At 36.2% G+C, this 16,492-nt stretch overlaps 1 protein-coding gene across 1 annotated transcript in view; it reads right to left on the bottom strand.

The window, feature by feature from the left end:
* Nucleotides 1-2,171: 2,171 nt before the first annotated feature.
* Nucleotides 2,172-16,492, bottom strand: part of ARFGAP3 (ARF GTPase activating protein 3) — a 34,301-nt gene continuing 19,980 nt past the window's right edge. The window contains exons 10-16 of the mRNA XM_027450044.3: nt 15,486-15,611; nt 14,738-14,863; nt 10,367-10,504; nt 9,075-9,198; nt 7,826-7,916; nt 3,885-4,006; nt 2,172-3,261 (exon numbers count right to left, since the gene is read on the bottom strand). Coding sequence (XP_027305845.1) covers nt 3,244-3,261; nt 3,885-4,006; nt 7,826-7,916; nt 9,075-9,198; nt 10,367-10,504; nt 14,738-14,863; nt 15,486-15,611 — 745 coding nt within the window. The 3' untranslated portion in view covers nt 2,172-3,243. The remainder of the gene's footprint in view (nt 3,262-3,884; nt 4,007-7,825; nt 7,917-9,074; nt 9,199-10,366; nt 10,505-14,737; nt 14,864-15,485; nt 15,612-16,492) is intronic.

Here is a 16,492-nt window from a genome sequence, read left to right as displayed (position 1 = left end):
ATTTACAAGTACTGATCCTTTCCTTCTTTTCTCTCTAAAAACCATGGGGCTACTGAAGACTCTTAAAAGTTTCACAGAGTGGATGCAGAACTATTCTTGCATGGTTTGAAAACAGGACACAAACAACACAAGGCTTCCTCAGGGCTATACTTCTCTTTTTTCACATCTTGGTACAACAACAGTGCTTACTATGTGAAGGGAATCTCTCTCAGAAATCAAAGTCTAAAATGAACCATGAGATCATATGGCTTTGTGTGGGAATTGCTTACATTGCTAGGTTCCTTTTGAAGGTTTTTAAAAAAGAGACTTTATGAGTGAATTAAAAATGGAAGCATCGAAGTTGGAAGTAATGTACTCTGACCATTGTAGCTGACCTTGTAAGAAGGTAAAGGCAGCGTTGCTGTTTGTCTTTGAAGCCGTGATCAGGTCTGTAGGACACTGGTTTGGCCATAACTGATCAAAGAGAATCCAGTCTCAGATGCATGAGTTACATATGCAAAACAAGCTATTTTGTGTAGAAGTCCTCAAAAATTGAATCAGGCACATAACCTTTTTTATATGGTCTACAGTTTCAGCCTTGATTTACAATGACAGGTAGACTGACTCAAGAGCAGGACAGGAGCAATGTGAAAGTGTATGCATCTAAAGTAATATTTACAAACTCCTATGCTATGGAGTCATTCAGGCAACTCTTATACTACAAAATCTTTCTAAAACAAAAAGCTGAAATCAGCATGCAAGTGGCTCTGGTACTGCCACTTGCAAAGGAGCAAATTGATGCTAAGCAGACCAGAATGACAAAATTGAGTACTTCTCGTTTTGCAGAGAGAAGCAAGAAAAACAGATGGTATCAAGATTCCCCTTCTGTTTACTCATGGAAGCATCTCTGTACATGTCTGCATCAAACAGTACAGGTCTTTCTTTGCACTGAGTTATTGCTGGCTCTGGTGTTCTAACTACCTTTAAACATTGTTCTATGCCATGCAGTTTAATATACAGAAATAAACTCTCTGAAATGTCAAGTATTAAATAATCCTCTTTCCCCTCCCCTTATATGCAGAGAGATATATTCTTTCAGAAGAAGAGGGAAGTTTAATGATTCAGACTAGCTGCTTCGCTGCTGCCATCATTCAGTTCCAGCTTTGAAAAGCAAGAAGTGCTTTTCAAAGTGCTTTCACTTGCGGGAAAACCAGACCCAATATATAGTTTTATCATCTGTTCTAAAATCTGTGACACTTGTAGCAGTATCATCCCCTACCTCCAATCACAGGCTGACAAGAGGTTGGAGTCTGGGGCTGCAGTCCCGCAGAACGGAATCTGGGGGTTCTGGTCAATAGCAACTTGTGCCCTGGCAGCCAGGAGGGCCAGCTGTGTCCTGGGGTGCAACAGGCATAGCATTGCTAGTCAGTCAAGGGAAGTGACTGTCCTGCTCTGTTCTCCGCTGCAGAGGCCTTACCTTGAGAACTATGTGTAGTCTGGGACACCACAATGTAAGAAGGACACAAACTGTTAGAGAGTGTCCGAAGGAGGGCTACAAAGATAGAGAAAGGTCTAGAGGGGAAGACATGTGAGAAGCGTCTGAGGACGCTTGGTTTATTCAACCCAGAGAAAACTGAGGGGGAAACCTCATGGTGGCCTGCAGCTCCCTCATGACAGGGGAGGGTCAGGCTAGGTGTTAGGAAAAGGTTCTGAGGCACTGGGACGGGCTCTCCAGGGCAGCGGTCACAGCACTGAGCCTGCCAGAGTTCAAGAAGCATTTGGACAACACTCTCAGACACAGGGTCTGGTTTTGGGTGGTCCTGTGTGGAGCCAGGAGATTGACTCCATGACCCTTGCTGGTCTCTTCCAACTCAGGATATATTATGATTCTATGAAAAGACACAAGAGAAAGTTACTAGAAGTGAGAGTTAGTTATAAGAAACACAAAAAAAGAAATACAGCTATACTATGTGAACCGTATTTCCACATAGTATTTCAATACAGTAGCTTGCTTTTCTATCCCACTCTTAGTGCTTTGATTTCTAAACCATGATATCAATTTAATAAGAAAGCTAGTTTCACTAATTGAAATTAAAGGCTAATTTTACCAGATCATTGTACAGACAGAATACAGATGGCAGTATTTAGAAAGCTGGAGACTGGCATCTGTACATATAAATTTAATTAAAAAATCAGTTTATATCAATTGTTTTTATTAGATATCAGCAGTTTACAAATTTGAATTAAGAAATAAAGTTACAGAACAGAATTAGCTTGAGCTCATTCTTGGTTGTGAGGATTTTTCTTTAAGGTCTAATTATTTTATACAAGATGTCATCAACAAAAATTCTAGACTGTCTAAAACACAGCCCCACTAGATTTTCTCATTCAATACTTCATAATTTATCAAAAAACTAAGATTGTTCTAAACATTTTAACAAGTATTTTACTAACTACTTTATATTAGGCCCTTTACACATTTTCTTTTTTTTTTTTTTCAATTCGTACACAATGCATATTATTTTTTAAAGCACTTAAGGATTCTATATTGCAATTTTTTAAAAACTTTCAAAACTAGGAATAAATAGATTGTTCCCATGACAAGATGAAATCTATTATTCAATATACCAGATATCTTTTTCTCCTTTATACTTCACATTAAGCATAACATTTTTTAGTAGGAATATTGTTTTAAAACACTAAGTCCCCATCATTTTAATGCACATCAATTTATGACTGCAAGAGCTTTTTCCTCCTGAAAAGCACAGGTTTAATTTAATTCTATGTTCTGCTACAGTCCACTAAACACCATCTCAGCATATGCTTAATCTAAATTTTCTCCGCATTTCATAAGACAGTCAGAAGACATGTCTGGCAACTAAGGATGCAACTGCACAGAGGTTTCTATTACAAAGTCTCATTTTCAAAGCACACGTTCATCCTTCTTTCTCTTCCCTGCCTCACAGCCAAAACAGTAATAAAAGACAGATCCCAACATCATTAAGGTCACTAAGAGAAATACAAGACTGTAACAGGGAGAAAAAAAAAAGCATATTCAATGTAACAAGTTTCTACAAGATTTCTGCTCTGTAAAGATGAAATGGCAGTAAAAAGAGGGGGAGACAGAAAGCTCCACAACAAATATGCTGGAACAATTGAAAATATCAACAGTCTTAAGGCAATCTTCATTCAAATCAGCAGTGTGATTACTTGTGTATCCAAAATGAAATTCTTCTTTAGTGTACTTAATTGATATACAAGATGTTATGAGCCATATCGATCCTAGAAAAGCAAAAACAAAGAAAAAACAGGCATGAATATTGTTTCCATTGAAAGAAATCAGTTTACATTTGTACAATAAATAGTAGCTTAATTATTGAAGTCTTTACAAAAACTGACCATTGCTTCAAAAAACTGGAGCTTACAGCTCAACTGTGGGATAATCAGCCTCACTTTCAAATATACAAGAGCTCCCACTTCCCTCATATGGGAAATGTAAACTGGAGGCAAGCTTTACACTATTTAGAACAGGATGTATTAATTGTGTGCACAAATATGGATCTAAGGTATTACTGTCAAATCAGTTCAAGAACCAATACAAGAGCTAGGAACTATAACAAGAAGATGAGAGCAAGTAACTTCCCATGCTAGATTTTCTGTTTGGATTCTAAGAAAAAAAAACTTGGTAAGGAAAAAACAAAAAGACATTCTAAGAAAGGTGTGCTATCAGCTGCAGATTTACTTTTAAAAAGATAAAGATCTACTGTCTATCATAACAGGTCTATAAAACTCAGAAACAAATTCATTCTTTTCCTGCTAGTGAATCATTAGGAAGATCTATGACACTAAATCCCTATAAAAATAATTTAACTGATGTGTAATAAATCATATTATTTTTCACTAACCTGTATAGATGTCATGACTCCATTAGCAAGTACAGAAAGTTTTCCAGCCACTGATTTCACTCCTTGTTTAAACTGCGCTATATCAGGAGCTGAAGGCAAGACATTCGTAATATTGTAGCTTCCTAAAGGAAGAATACACATGAAGACAAAAAGAAAACTTTCTGTAAAAAGCAGTCTCTTCAGTCTCTTTTTTTTTTTTTTTTTACCCCCATGAAGATAATCACTATAAAAACAGTAGGCCTAAATCTTTCATTTCTTAAATCCATTTTGTTTTTTTTTTTTTCCTCATATTTCTACCCACCCTGTCATTTTCTACACTTCGTATTCCCAGCTGAGCAAATTATGTTTGGATAATAGATGATTTACTCTGCATTTTCAACCTGCTGCAATGACATTTGTCTTGTATCTTCAATAGCTGTTCTTATGTTGCAATTTAAACATGAACGCATTTCACTGGTAGCTAAAGTAATGAACCCTATTTGTGTGCATATGGTCATTTGCTTGCGTACATACACACATATTTTGCATTACTACATCAAAGGCTTGGAAAATTCCATAGAATTATAGTCAAGGTCATTTACATAGCACGATTAGGACTCCAAAACAAATCTGGCAATCCACCCTTCCTTAAAACAATGTAGGTTTTTGGCCAGTGAGTTACTACTTCTACTGCTATTATAAGAAGTACAGGCCCAAAAATGACAGATGGCAAAGGTGTTTCAAAACTAACTGCATTGTAAGTATTAACATACTAACAATTACAATCAACCACTCAATAGTGAAAAGAATTACTGGCATGCCTGAATACTGCAAACTATTTGGAAAGACGCTAAATGCCTGATATTGTAAAGAACACAAATGGCAGTGAAAGAGTACTGCAAAACTATCATTTTGGAAATAAATGAAGTTCCTGACAGGAAGCATACCAAAGCAGGACATGTTCAAAACAGAGACTGCAATCTGTAGCCCTAATTTAGGCATGCAGTCAACTGGTAGTCATGATCAGCCAGAACACTTCTTGTAAGTAACACAGTTATCAAACTGCACACAAGCTCATCCAACCACAGACACTGCACTCTTCTGAACTGTAACTCCTTTTGACAGCATTACTATATACTGACTGCCTTTTTTCCTTTTTATTTTTTTCCTTTTCTTTTTCCCTCCAAGGGAGACCTGCAGCTCCACTTCTCATTGCAATTTAAGGTACTTAAGTTAACATCAGGCTGAAACAGACATTGCTATGGCTAGAGTGACTTGAGTAAACTAAATGGCTGGTTCATAGTGAAAGACACACTGTTGTTAGTGAGCTTCCCACCCCATTCTCTAAAGCAGCTAGTAGGATGGGCACACTTGTCCATAGATTCTTTTCAAAATTATTATTCAAAGCCTCATTATTAAGGAGGTATCCCTATTTCTGAATTGTAATTTTGACTTTCTTATGATCCATTCCATTTAACAAATGCTTCAGCATTTTTGCAATTAAAGTACAAAAAATAATTAAAAAAAAAAAAAAACAGATATAAGTAAGCTGGGTAAAGCTCTACTCTTTTCTCAAACAAATGAATTTTCTCCTGTTTCTGGTTTTGTACAGTTATCTGAAAAACTTCTTGTAAATTATATAGGAAAACAACTTTTCTTGTGATTTCCTTCAAAATCAGCATCTAGAAGTTAGCTATCTGACATGCCATCTTTCATAAGCAATACATTAAAAAAAAAAAAAAGGCTTTTTCTTGCAGTTTTCTCATTTTGGTAAATAGATCCTATAGCATTCTAAATAAAGGCAGACACCCTGAAATTGTTCCAATGTAAAATCTCATGAAAACAACTTCAGTTTCAAAGGAGATTTTACACTGACAAGGACTCCAGAATTACAGCAGCGTATTTGTTGCCAACCACTGGTCTCCTGATTACGTTCATTTTATGGAACTGATGATGGCCTTGGCATTAATTCGACACCAGACAAGCTATCAGTGCAGTAAATTTTCTCAAAGAATGGTCATCATAAAAAAATACAGGGGTTGTAACAGGAAAAACACGCAGGAAAGGCAAATTCTATAGCCTGAATAGAATGTGAACACAAGAACTAGTAATTCCTGGTGTATTATTTACTGGCTATCATTTCAGACAAGTAACAGCCCAGGAAAAGAGTTTGGCCTTTGTAATATTACTTCAAATTTACTGTTGGACTATGTAACATGGTTGCCAGTCACAGTAACTTACCTTCAAACATAGGAAAATATTTTTAATTCCTTTATATATCCCTGTATTCCCCAAGCCCTAAGAGACTTTCCAGGTGGTCAGTAGTGAAAAAATGTGTGCACATATTAAGCTTTATATAAGTACCCTTATTCAGAATATGGTCAGAATTTTAACATGTGCACATAGAAAGGCTCATTCCTATATATACACACGTACGTACAGCATATATACACATATATGCTACAGAAGCCTCAAATTCCACATTCTGAGTAAGGATATTTACAGCCTGTTATGAAATGACATAGTATAGTTGAAATTCTACTTGAGCTTAACCTGATAAAAAAAAATATATATCTAAAACACTAACACAATTTGCCCCACATTTAAGTTGTATTTACCTTTTCCCAGTCCATTATTAACTACTGCGTAAAAACCCCACACAGACTACACAAATTGTAACAAAAATATAATTACATATAAAATAATGTATATGTAAAAAATAAAAAGGAAGTACTACTATCTAATATTTAGACATATAGTACTGAAAATATTATAGTTTACAAATTCAGAATGAAACGTTTCTTTTTTCCCCTACACCTTGTCTTAAAGCACAGGTATGACACCATGCTGCAAATACGCTTTCACTGGAACGGGCTGCCCAGGGAGGTGGTGGAGTCACCATCCCTGGAAGTCTTCAAAAGACGTTTAGATGTAGAGCTTAGGGATATGGTTTAGTGGGGACTGTTAGTGTTAGCTTAGAGGTTGGACTCGATGATCTTGAGGTCTCTTCCAACCTAGAAATTCTGTGTGTGTGATTCTGTGTGTGTGTGATTAAGAAAACTGCTGCAATTTCTGCTTTGTTTCCTCTTCTCCTTGCCTTTTTTTTTTTTTTGGGAATGGTGTTGTTTTGTTGTTGTTGTTGTTTTTGTTTTTTTAAATAAATTGACTAAAATCCAGCTTAAATAACTAGTAACAGGAGTTATTTCTCTACTAGCCAATATTTTTTAATCAAAACTTGCTTTCAGGGGATTGAAACTGAACAGTCACATTTTTTTTCCTCCACTTTTTCCACAGATGCTACATATTATTTGCTTTTCCAGCCTATTTATGTAATTACGCACAGAGTTTTTGAGTTCTTCTATAATTCTTTTTCTACATTTCTTCACCAGTTACAGAACAAAACCCAACTGATCAGCTCAATGAAACGTTCTAGTACTTCTTACCTTTTTTATTTAATGTTACTGCACTATCCAGAAAAGGTGTTAGAAAGCAAACACGAGATTTTTTTTTAACAGCGTAAGGCACTACCTTTCAGTCAGTCTAATTAGTACTACTTCCTAACTAGATGATCTGCACTCTCCAGTATGAGGTATTCCAACGAATCTCTTGAACTGACAAACAACTCACAAATTTTCCTTACTAATTTGGCAAAACCAGTGTTTGAAGCAGATATCCTGATGAATGGATATGCCACACAACAGATTATATGGGAAGTTCAAGCCCTCTAACATTTCAATAAAGATCCTCTTAGATTCAATACAATTATTGCAGCTATTTTCACACAGATGTACATACACTTATGTTCCTTATGGTAGCTTATTAAGACTACCTGATAGTGAATTTAGGTATTATCTTACATAAATGTAATGTTACAGAAACAGGTAACTTTTGATACTGTGACTAGAGGCAGAGTACTGGAGTGTATCCCACAGCACGCTAGAGTCTCTCTGTTAAATACGTACCAGCTGGTTGTTTTTTCTGATCTTCAAACAAGTCCGCTGAACTTATAGAGGAACTTCCAGAAAGTCTTTCTAGGCGGGCCCTAGCTTCATACTAGAAAATAATTGAGAAGAAAAAAGTATTGTAACAATATGTTTCAATCTTTTGAGTTTATGTCAGATAATTAACAATGAGATTACAGATTCAGTTTTAAAATACACAAATCCATCTGAAGTTGACCATTCTGAAAGCCGTTACCATTAGTTTTCACATAACCTATGCAGCATGAGCTTGTCCTCTCAACTCATTTCTGAATGCATCAAATGATGTGGCATTTACCATTGCAACACCAAGAGGCCCATTCACTATTAGCTCCCCTAAAACCAGCTGTTGATGACTATGCAGAGAATAATGCACAATTCAACCATTAAAAACAACAACAAAAAATGTGAAATAGTGGCTAGGTAGGGTTAGGGAAAACCACACCATTTTAGCATCATGTTAACTTTTCTAATCACATGATGTGATTTTTACATAAACTTTTTGCAAGTTCTTAGTAATTATATATATATATATATATTTTACCAAAAAAAATATATAATATAATCTTAGTAATTATATAGTAATTATAATAATATAATATAATCTTAGTAATTATATATATTTATTTTTTTTACATCACTGTTTATATTGTGAATGTTTTCATTGAAAATAGAATTTGTTAAGCGAACCCTTGCCTTCAAAATTCTAAATAATATTTATGCTTTTTTTATTTCCAGGCTGATCCAATTACATGCCATTTGCTGAACAATTTGCTTAATTTGTCTTATAGTAGTAATAATGTTTCCACTTAAATACATAGGGGACAGCTACTTCTATCAATAGTTTGCTTGCATCAGTGTAGTTATTTAGAATGGAAGAAGTAACCCTTTGTCCAAAATCAGATTTTTTTTTATTTTTTTTTTGAAAGAAACAAAGATTACTCAGATTACTCAATCATAACCTACCACCTCTATCAGAGAAGAATGATGTTGGAGGTAAGGTTCTACCAGCAGCCCTAACTCCTTGAAAGGACATACTGAACTATCAGTTATTGCAGACTGGTAGACTGGTACATTTCCATCAAACAAACATGCAGATGGACAAAATTCTACAAACTTACTATTTTTACAGATTTTAAGCATTTATTAGCTACTACTTTACACAATACCATGCTCTAAAGCCAAAGAATATTTTCCCATTCACAAATATTTATGATTGCTTTCTACTTACATCAGCATGATCTTGTCTTCCGAAATACATGTCTGATGAAATTGCTTTTACATTGCCAAATTTTTTTTGTGCCTCATCTGTGCATAAAGATGGCTCATATTCAGGCTTACGACAAGATGCAGGCCTAAGAAAAAAATAACCCACATTACCAGTGTAACATTTATATCACAACAATGCAAAAAAATCAAGAAAGAAGTACTATCATCTTTGTTTTGTGAAGCCTTTGGGATTTTTAAGTTGAAATTAGATCAGTATGAAGATAGGACAAAAATTCAAATAATTTATCCTATATGGAGGAAATAAAATTTCAGTGACAGTTTTACAAGACAATGAACATACAGTACTTAAAATTCGTTAATCCTTTATCTTTATTTTTAGAGTTTATTTAAAAAGCAAGCCAAAATTATATCAACTAGAGTAGAATATTCCTACAAAGCTTCAAAAAAAACACCCCAAAGCACAATTCATATTGAAACCTAACAGTACAAATGTTCAGCATCCTCTGAAGTATCATTTCCTTCTATCTCAACAAACATGCATATTCAACTGTTTATTTATTTTTTTAACAAACATGCTCAAATAAGGAAGTAATAGCACTATGGACATCAACACCAATTTTGTGCTGTATGTATTACTGGTCAAATCTTTAGAAAACAGTAGAGGATGTTTGTAGTAAAAATTTGTACTGAAACGTACAGGTAAATGAAGAATACCCTTTTAAATAAGAACAGAGGCAAATAAGACAGGGAAGTACGCAAAACCCCATATTCTTACATTCTTCCAGCTCATTACAAAGATAAAAACACAGTTGTCACTAGAAGAAACACATTTGTCTTTTATCATCACAAGTAGACCTGCTGTTTGCACGCATACCCAATATCCTAATCCTGAGAGTTGAGTACCCTACAGTTTCATTCATTTGGTAACTCGATTCTACTTAGTTCATCAGACAACAAACAAAGCAAGTAAAGCAAGCAAATTCTCAAAGCAGTACAAAGATGGAGAGAACCTCAAATATCTTTTATCTACTATTTCTTTTGCTGAAGAAAACTGCCTCCAGTAGATACACTGCACAGCAATAAGCAAAACAGTGTTTATATGTAAGAAACTGAACAGGAAAGTCAGCTTACAAAAAAAAAAAATCATCTAGGAAGTAAGTTTCTTGCCTGCTGATCAAAGCTATGACCAAATTCTCACTCTAGTCTGAAAAAAAATCCCACTACTCTGACCAGGATTCAAATTCTATTAACATCCTTGGACTTTCTATACAGAAATCATCTATCTTGGCATACCTGTCTGAAAATCCTGTACTTTTTGAAGTTAGCATTACATCAACTTCTCCGCTATTATTTTCTTTCTTCCAAAAAGAATCTGAATTGTCATCCCATTTAGAGAAAGTGCTGCTTTTCAAATCTGAAGAATCACAGTACCTAAAATAAAAGAAGAAAAAAAATATTGAAATAGCAGGAACTCTTATTTATATTTAACCAACTGGAAAGTTCAACCTTTCTTCAGGCTGGATATGGTCATGAATATGCAGCGGACTGCCCAAAAGGTCTTATCCCATCAAAGAGAGCACGGCAAAGTTCTCATTACTTTGAAATATTACATCTTCTTTAGTGTCAGGCAAAGCACTGGGAAAAACATTGTCAGGACAGCTGCTTGATTTAAGAGCAACCCTGTGAAAACTTCATGATAGACCCTGTGAGCAAGGTTTTCACATTGTGACAACAAGGTATCAGCTATGAAAAAAGCCAACACAATTTTCATTTGCCATCTCCTGTCACTGTACGTGTAAAGACAGAGATCTGGAATGAACTTCTGCAAAAAGAATCTCTCCTCTTCTTTCCCAACAGACAAAGGGTAGTATATTTAGTGCTTTGAGCAAAGGAGACTCACTGCAATGCAATCTTTATTTCACAATCTCACCACCCCACAGAGTGGATGTTACCTGCAATAGGTTCTTGAAGGGATTTTTTTTCCGCTAAGAGAGGCTTTTTACGCTCTCCACCTTTTGGATACAGGTGGAAAATCTGAAGGAAGAGTCACAGATATAAGCTGATACTAAGTCATTACACCAATTAAATCTTCTCCTGCTCCTGTGAGCTTAGGTTGTTTTCATTGCAACATGACGTGTAAAATAAACAAAAGGAAGGGAGAAACTCCCAGACTAAAGTGGTACAGCATCAAAAAGTAGTTCTGTCTTCTAAAGTGCTTATCTCAGCTGACAATCTCTCTTATAACAGCTTAGAAATATGGCAAGGTGCTATATGCTTTCTTACAACCAGGGTCATTTTCTTTTGCCTGACTGCTCAGCTTGTCCTATGTTCCTTTGGTAGCATAATGTAGAATCATAGTATAAAAACCTGTGAGGAAGCCATTATGTAGCAAGGCTGTTATTCTTGCCTACCAACAAGCAACAGCAATCTTCAGGAGTTCCATATGGATGCAGGATTACAAACAAGTGGTGAGGTGGGGTAGGATGTGAAGCAATCTAATCTCACAATTACCATCAAAACCACAGGATGGAGAGAGGGCTATAAGACCTGATTTGAATAAAATGGCTTATGCTCTCCATCTTTCCTTTTCAGATTTTCCTAAATTTACAGAAGACTTCTTCAGTACTCACGGAGGGGGAAAAAAAAAAAAGCAGAATGTAATAAAAATTAAAATGTTACATTGTTATGTTAATAAACTTTTTTTAAAACATAGTACACAAAAAAAAAAAAAAGGAAAAAAACTCAAGTTACATCAAGGGAGGTTTAGATTGGACAACAGGAAGGATTTCTTCACAGGAAGGGTGATCAAGCATTGGAATGGGCTACCCAGGGAAGTGGCAAAATCACCATCCCTGTGGACATGGCAGTAAGAGACATTGTTCAGTGATGGGACTTGTCAGTTGAATCCGATGGTTGCACTTGATGATCTTGAAAGTCTTTTCCAACCTAAATAATTCTGATTCTATATATTTAGACAGGTACAGATACGTATCAGTACTCTAGCATCCAGCATGATTATTTGCTTTTTGGTATATACTAACATGATACTAAAGTTACTTTGCCTCTATTTCAAAGTTACAGCTTGGAAGAAAAGACAATAACCACCTTATAAACCTTACCAAGTCCAACAATATGACTTTATACTTTCTTTAAAGATAATGGAAGTGTGCATCAAATCCGTTAGATAATAGGGCTGCTACAACTAGAAGAGCAAGAGTCAGGAACAGCTAGGTGAATTTATCTTCTAATTATTGATCTGAAACAAATTAAAAAAACCTCTTCCATAATTCGTCTGCTAGTAGACTTACAAATCATTTGAGAGCAGTAGCAGTTCTTTTCAAGGTATAAACAGGGGAACACTGAGATGATACATTTCTATTTTAGAAGTCTGCGGCTAGTTTACTTGGTATATTTGCAATTCTGTCAGTAGTGTTTACACAACCAAGTAATGACATAAAAGCCTCCATGTTTCTATTTGCCTATCTAAAGTAATCAGGTACAATTTTCCATGTTTCTTTGGCAGCAATCCAAGAAAACACAGTTTACAAAAGTACCACCTGTTTCTATCAGTCCAGAAACAGCTGTTTCATCCCAATTAATGCCTGTAGGCACTCTTCTGTCTCCTTTCCAACATCAGTATTTCATAATTTGCATTGCATTTGTGCTCTGACAGAAAAAAAAAATTGCCTAAGTTTTTGCATAAATTTTATATTTAAAGACAAAGTCTACAAAATAAGACTACAGACATCTACACAATTCATCTTACATATTAAGATTTATGCTTTTGTATTTGGCATGCGTCTAGGTAATAGAATGATGCAGACAGCAGTGAATCTAGCATCAGACTGATACTTGTTTAATTTTAAACTCAACACTGAATACACATAAAAGTGCCAGAAAATAAATGAAAAGAAAAACAGAAGTCATTATGTCAAAAAATACCCTAGATTCCCTGATATGGCCAATGAAAGCTGATATACCAATGCTTTTTACATAGTACAGTCCTGGACAGTGAATAAGACAAAACACAAATTATTCAGACTATTTTCAAAGAATCACAGAATTGTCTAAGTTGGAAGAGACCTCTAGATCATCGAGTCCAACCTCTGACCTAACACTAACAAGTTCTCCGCTAAACCATATCGCTAAGTTCAACATCTAAACGTCTTTTAAAGACCTTCAGGGATGGTGACTCCACCACTTCCCTGGGCAGCCCATTTCAATGCCTAACAACCCTCTCAGTAAAGAAGTTCTTCCTAAAATCCAACCTAAAATACCCCTGGCACAACTTTAGCCCATTCCCCCTCGTCCTGTCACCAGGCACATGGGAGAATAGACCAACTCCCACCTCGCTACACACTCCTTTAATGTACTTATAAAGAGCAATAAGGTCGCCCCTGAGCCTCCTCTTCTCCAGGCTGAACAAGCCCAGCTCCCTCAGCTGCTCCTCGTAGGACTTGTTCTCCAGACCCCTCACCAGGGGGTCGCCCTTCTCTGGACTCGCTCGAGCACCTCAATGTCCTTCTTGTAGCGAGGGGCCCAAAACTGAACACAGTACTCCAGGTGCGGAACATAGTATTCGAGGTGCAGTTTCTGAGAACAAGTGTCTCCTTTTCCTCATATTGAATGGAAGAGATGCCATCCAGAGGGATCTTGACAGGCTTGAGAGGTACACCCATACAAACCTCATGAAGTTCAATGAGGACAAGTGCAAGGACCTGCACCTGGGTCAGGGCAATCCCAAACATGAATATAGACCAGATGATGAGCAGATAGAGAGCAGCCCTACAGAGAAGGACTTGGGGGTATTGGTAGATGAAAAACTGAATGAGCCAGCAGTATGAGCTTGCAGCTCTGCAAGCTAACCCTACTCTGGGCTGCGTCAAAAGTGTAGCTAGCACATCTAGGGAGGTGATTCTTTCACTTTCCTCTACTCTCTCAGATCCCATCTAGAAATACTGTAATCAGCTCTGGGGTCCCCAACGTAAGAGAGACACGGACCTGTTAGAGAGGGTCCAGAGGAAGGCCACAACTATGATCTGAGGGACTGCTGCACCTCTCCTACGAAGACAGGCTGAGAAAGTTGGGGTTATTGAGCCTAGAGACCTTATAGATGCATTCCAGTATTTAAAGGGGGCCAACAGGAAAGAAGTGGAGGGACTCCTTATCAGGCAGTGTTCTGACAGGACAAGAGGTAATGACTTTAAACTAAAGGAGAGTAGATTTAGATTAGATATTGCGAAGAAATTCTTCACTCAGAAGGTGGTGAAGCACTGGAGCAGGTTGCCCAGAGAAGCTGTGGATGCCCCATCCTTGGAGGTGTTCAAAGCCAGGTTGGATGGGGCTTTGAGCAACCTGGTGTGGTGGATGGTGCCCCTGCTCATGGCAGGGGCCTTGGAACCAGCTGGTCTTTAAGGTCCCTTCCAACCCAAGCCATTTTATGATTCTGTGATTCTAAATACATTCATGTCATTGAGATAATCATAGAATAACATCAACTATTTCACAACTTTCCTGATTCAGATGTAACCTGAAAATATAATATGTATGTAGACCTGTGGAATTGCCTTCTGGTTTTATCCTGTTTCAAATATATTGCACAGATTTGAATACATAACTTGCATATACTTCTGTCTCACCCAAAACAGAAAGCTGATGTATTACCTTGAACTAGACGAAGATATATAAGAGTCTTCTACCTCATCAGCGTACTTTTTCTTCGTTTTTGCAATTGTTGGTGTTTCCTGTTCTATTGTCTGCATATCTGAGATGACTGAGTGAGAAATACCACTGGGGACAGGAAGAAAATAAGTATGTAAAGAGATGACAAAGTCCACACCCTAAAAAAATAAAAATGAAAGGCCTAACCTAGTTTCTGAAGCCTGATGACAATGCCAAAGCTCTTACAGTGTTTTAAAAGCTTTTTTTTTTTTTTTTTTTTTTTATTAAATGAAAACATCTAAGAAAGAGTGGAATTTTAAACAAAAGAAAAAACCCTGGAAAGCTCAGCTATAGCTCTCTGAAGCAGTGACAAGACTTCTGAACACACAGACTATTCCCAACAACAGTTAAACAATCATGTGATTTTTCAGAGTTTTGGCTTGTAGTAGATAAGCTACACTTCCGTCTGTACTGTTCATTAAAAACATTCCAGCTACCTTTTTCATAGTCAGCTAACAGTAGCAAAAAATCTACATATATCTGCGATCTAAGTTAGTACCTGTCTGGCAGGTTAAAACTGAAATCTATCAGAAGCACTCCTGTCCTCTTCCCTAACAAATACTTGAATCTTTGATGATTAAGTTTCCATAACACTTCACACTTCCGTATACTTTTTCAATTCCCAATCAAAATCAAGAATATCTGCATAAAACCAAAGAGCATCTTAAATAGTTTATAGAACTTCACATACCTTCTGTTGCTGCCAAATCCCATGCCAAGCCTCTCAAATTCATTTTTCTTCCTACCAGATAGATTTAACTTTTTTTCTTTTGTTTTAATATCTAGATCTCTGTAGGCCAATCGTAAAGATGATACACTAGAACAAAACATATTAGTAGAAAATTAGTATCTAATGTAGCACTGTATTTTGTTTTCTATGTTTACTGAAAATATTCATTATTAATAGGAGCACATTGTTTGTTTTTGCTTGCTTTGTTTTCGTTTTTCAAAATAAAACGTACTATTACAGTTCAAGACATGGTTTTGCATCGCTATTAAGTCAACCTAAAAGTTTTGTGTTTTTTTTCCCCCCATTGTCATAGTTTATGTGCTACCAAACGATCATCAAAATTACCCAGTTCTGATATACTACAATACTGTGTCATCCATAATACAATACTAGTGATGTGTTCCTCTAATTCACTCCTTGGCCTTGCTACATCTCTACCCCTACTCCTAATGGTTTTATCATGTGTTACGTATACTTGAGTGACATTTACTAGGAGTAGACTATGCTTTCTTTTAATCAATACTGCTCCCCTCTGTCCCAGAAAAAGTGTCTCAGAAGAGGCGAAGAGAATCTTTGTACCTACAAAATCAAATATTTGATATGACAATCTGTATTATAAAACCTTTGAAGCATTCACAACTTACTATTTTCTGCACAGCTAGCAACACATTCTGTCACCTGAAACATCCTCCTAATTCAAATATAGTAAATGCTCAGAGATGCCATAGGCCTTCCTATATCTCAGACAATATCTTTATTATTATTTTCCAGCAGTACCAATGTAGGAGACACAGAGATTTTTAATCCTGATTACAGAATTGTAGAAACACTGCTTAAAATTTAATTTGGTAGGTTAAAAGGGATACAAATAGTAATTTTAACAAGGAATATGGCAATATTTAATTCACAGACTGTGGCTGGTAAAAAGTGCAAATTAACATTATTAGAATCATGGTAAACAAGATTTA

This window comes from Anas platyrhynchos, chromosome 1 (genome assembly GCF_047663525.1).
Source record: "Anas platyrhynchos isolate ZD024472 breed Pekin duck chromosome 1, IASCAAS_PekinDuck_T2T, whole genome shotgun sequence".
In the NCBI taxonomy this organism is placed as follows: domain Eukaryota; kingdom Metazoa; phylum Chordata; class Aves; order Anseriformes; family Anatidae; genus Anas; species Anas platyrhynchos.
This window is presented reverse-complemented; position numbering and strand designations above follow the sequence as displayed.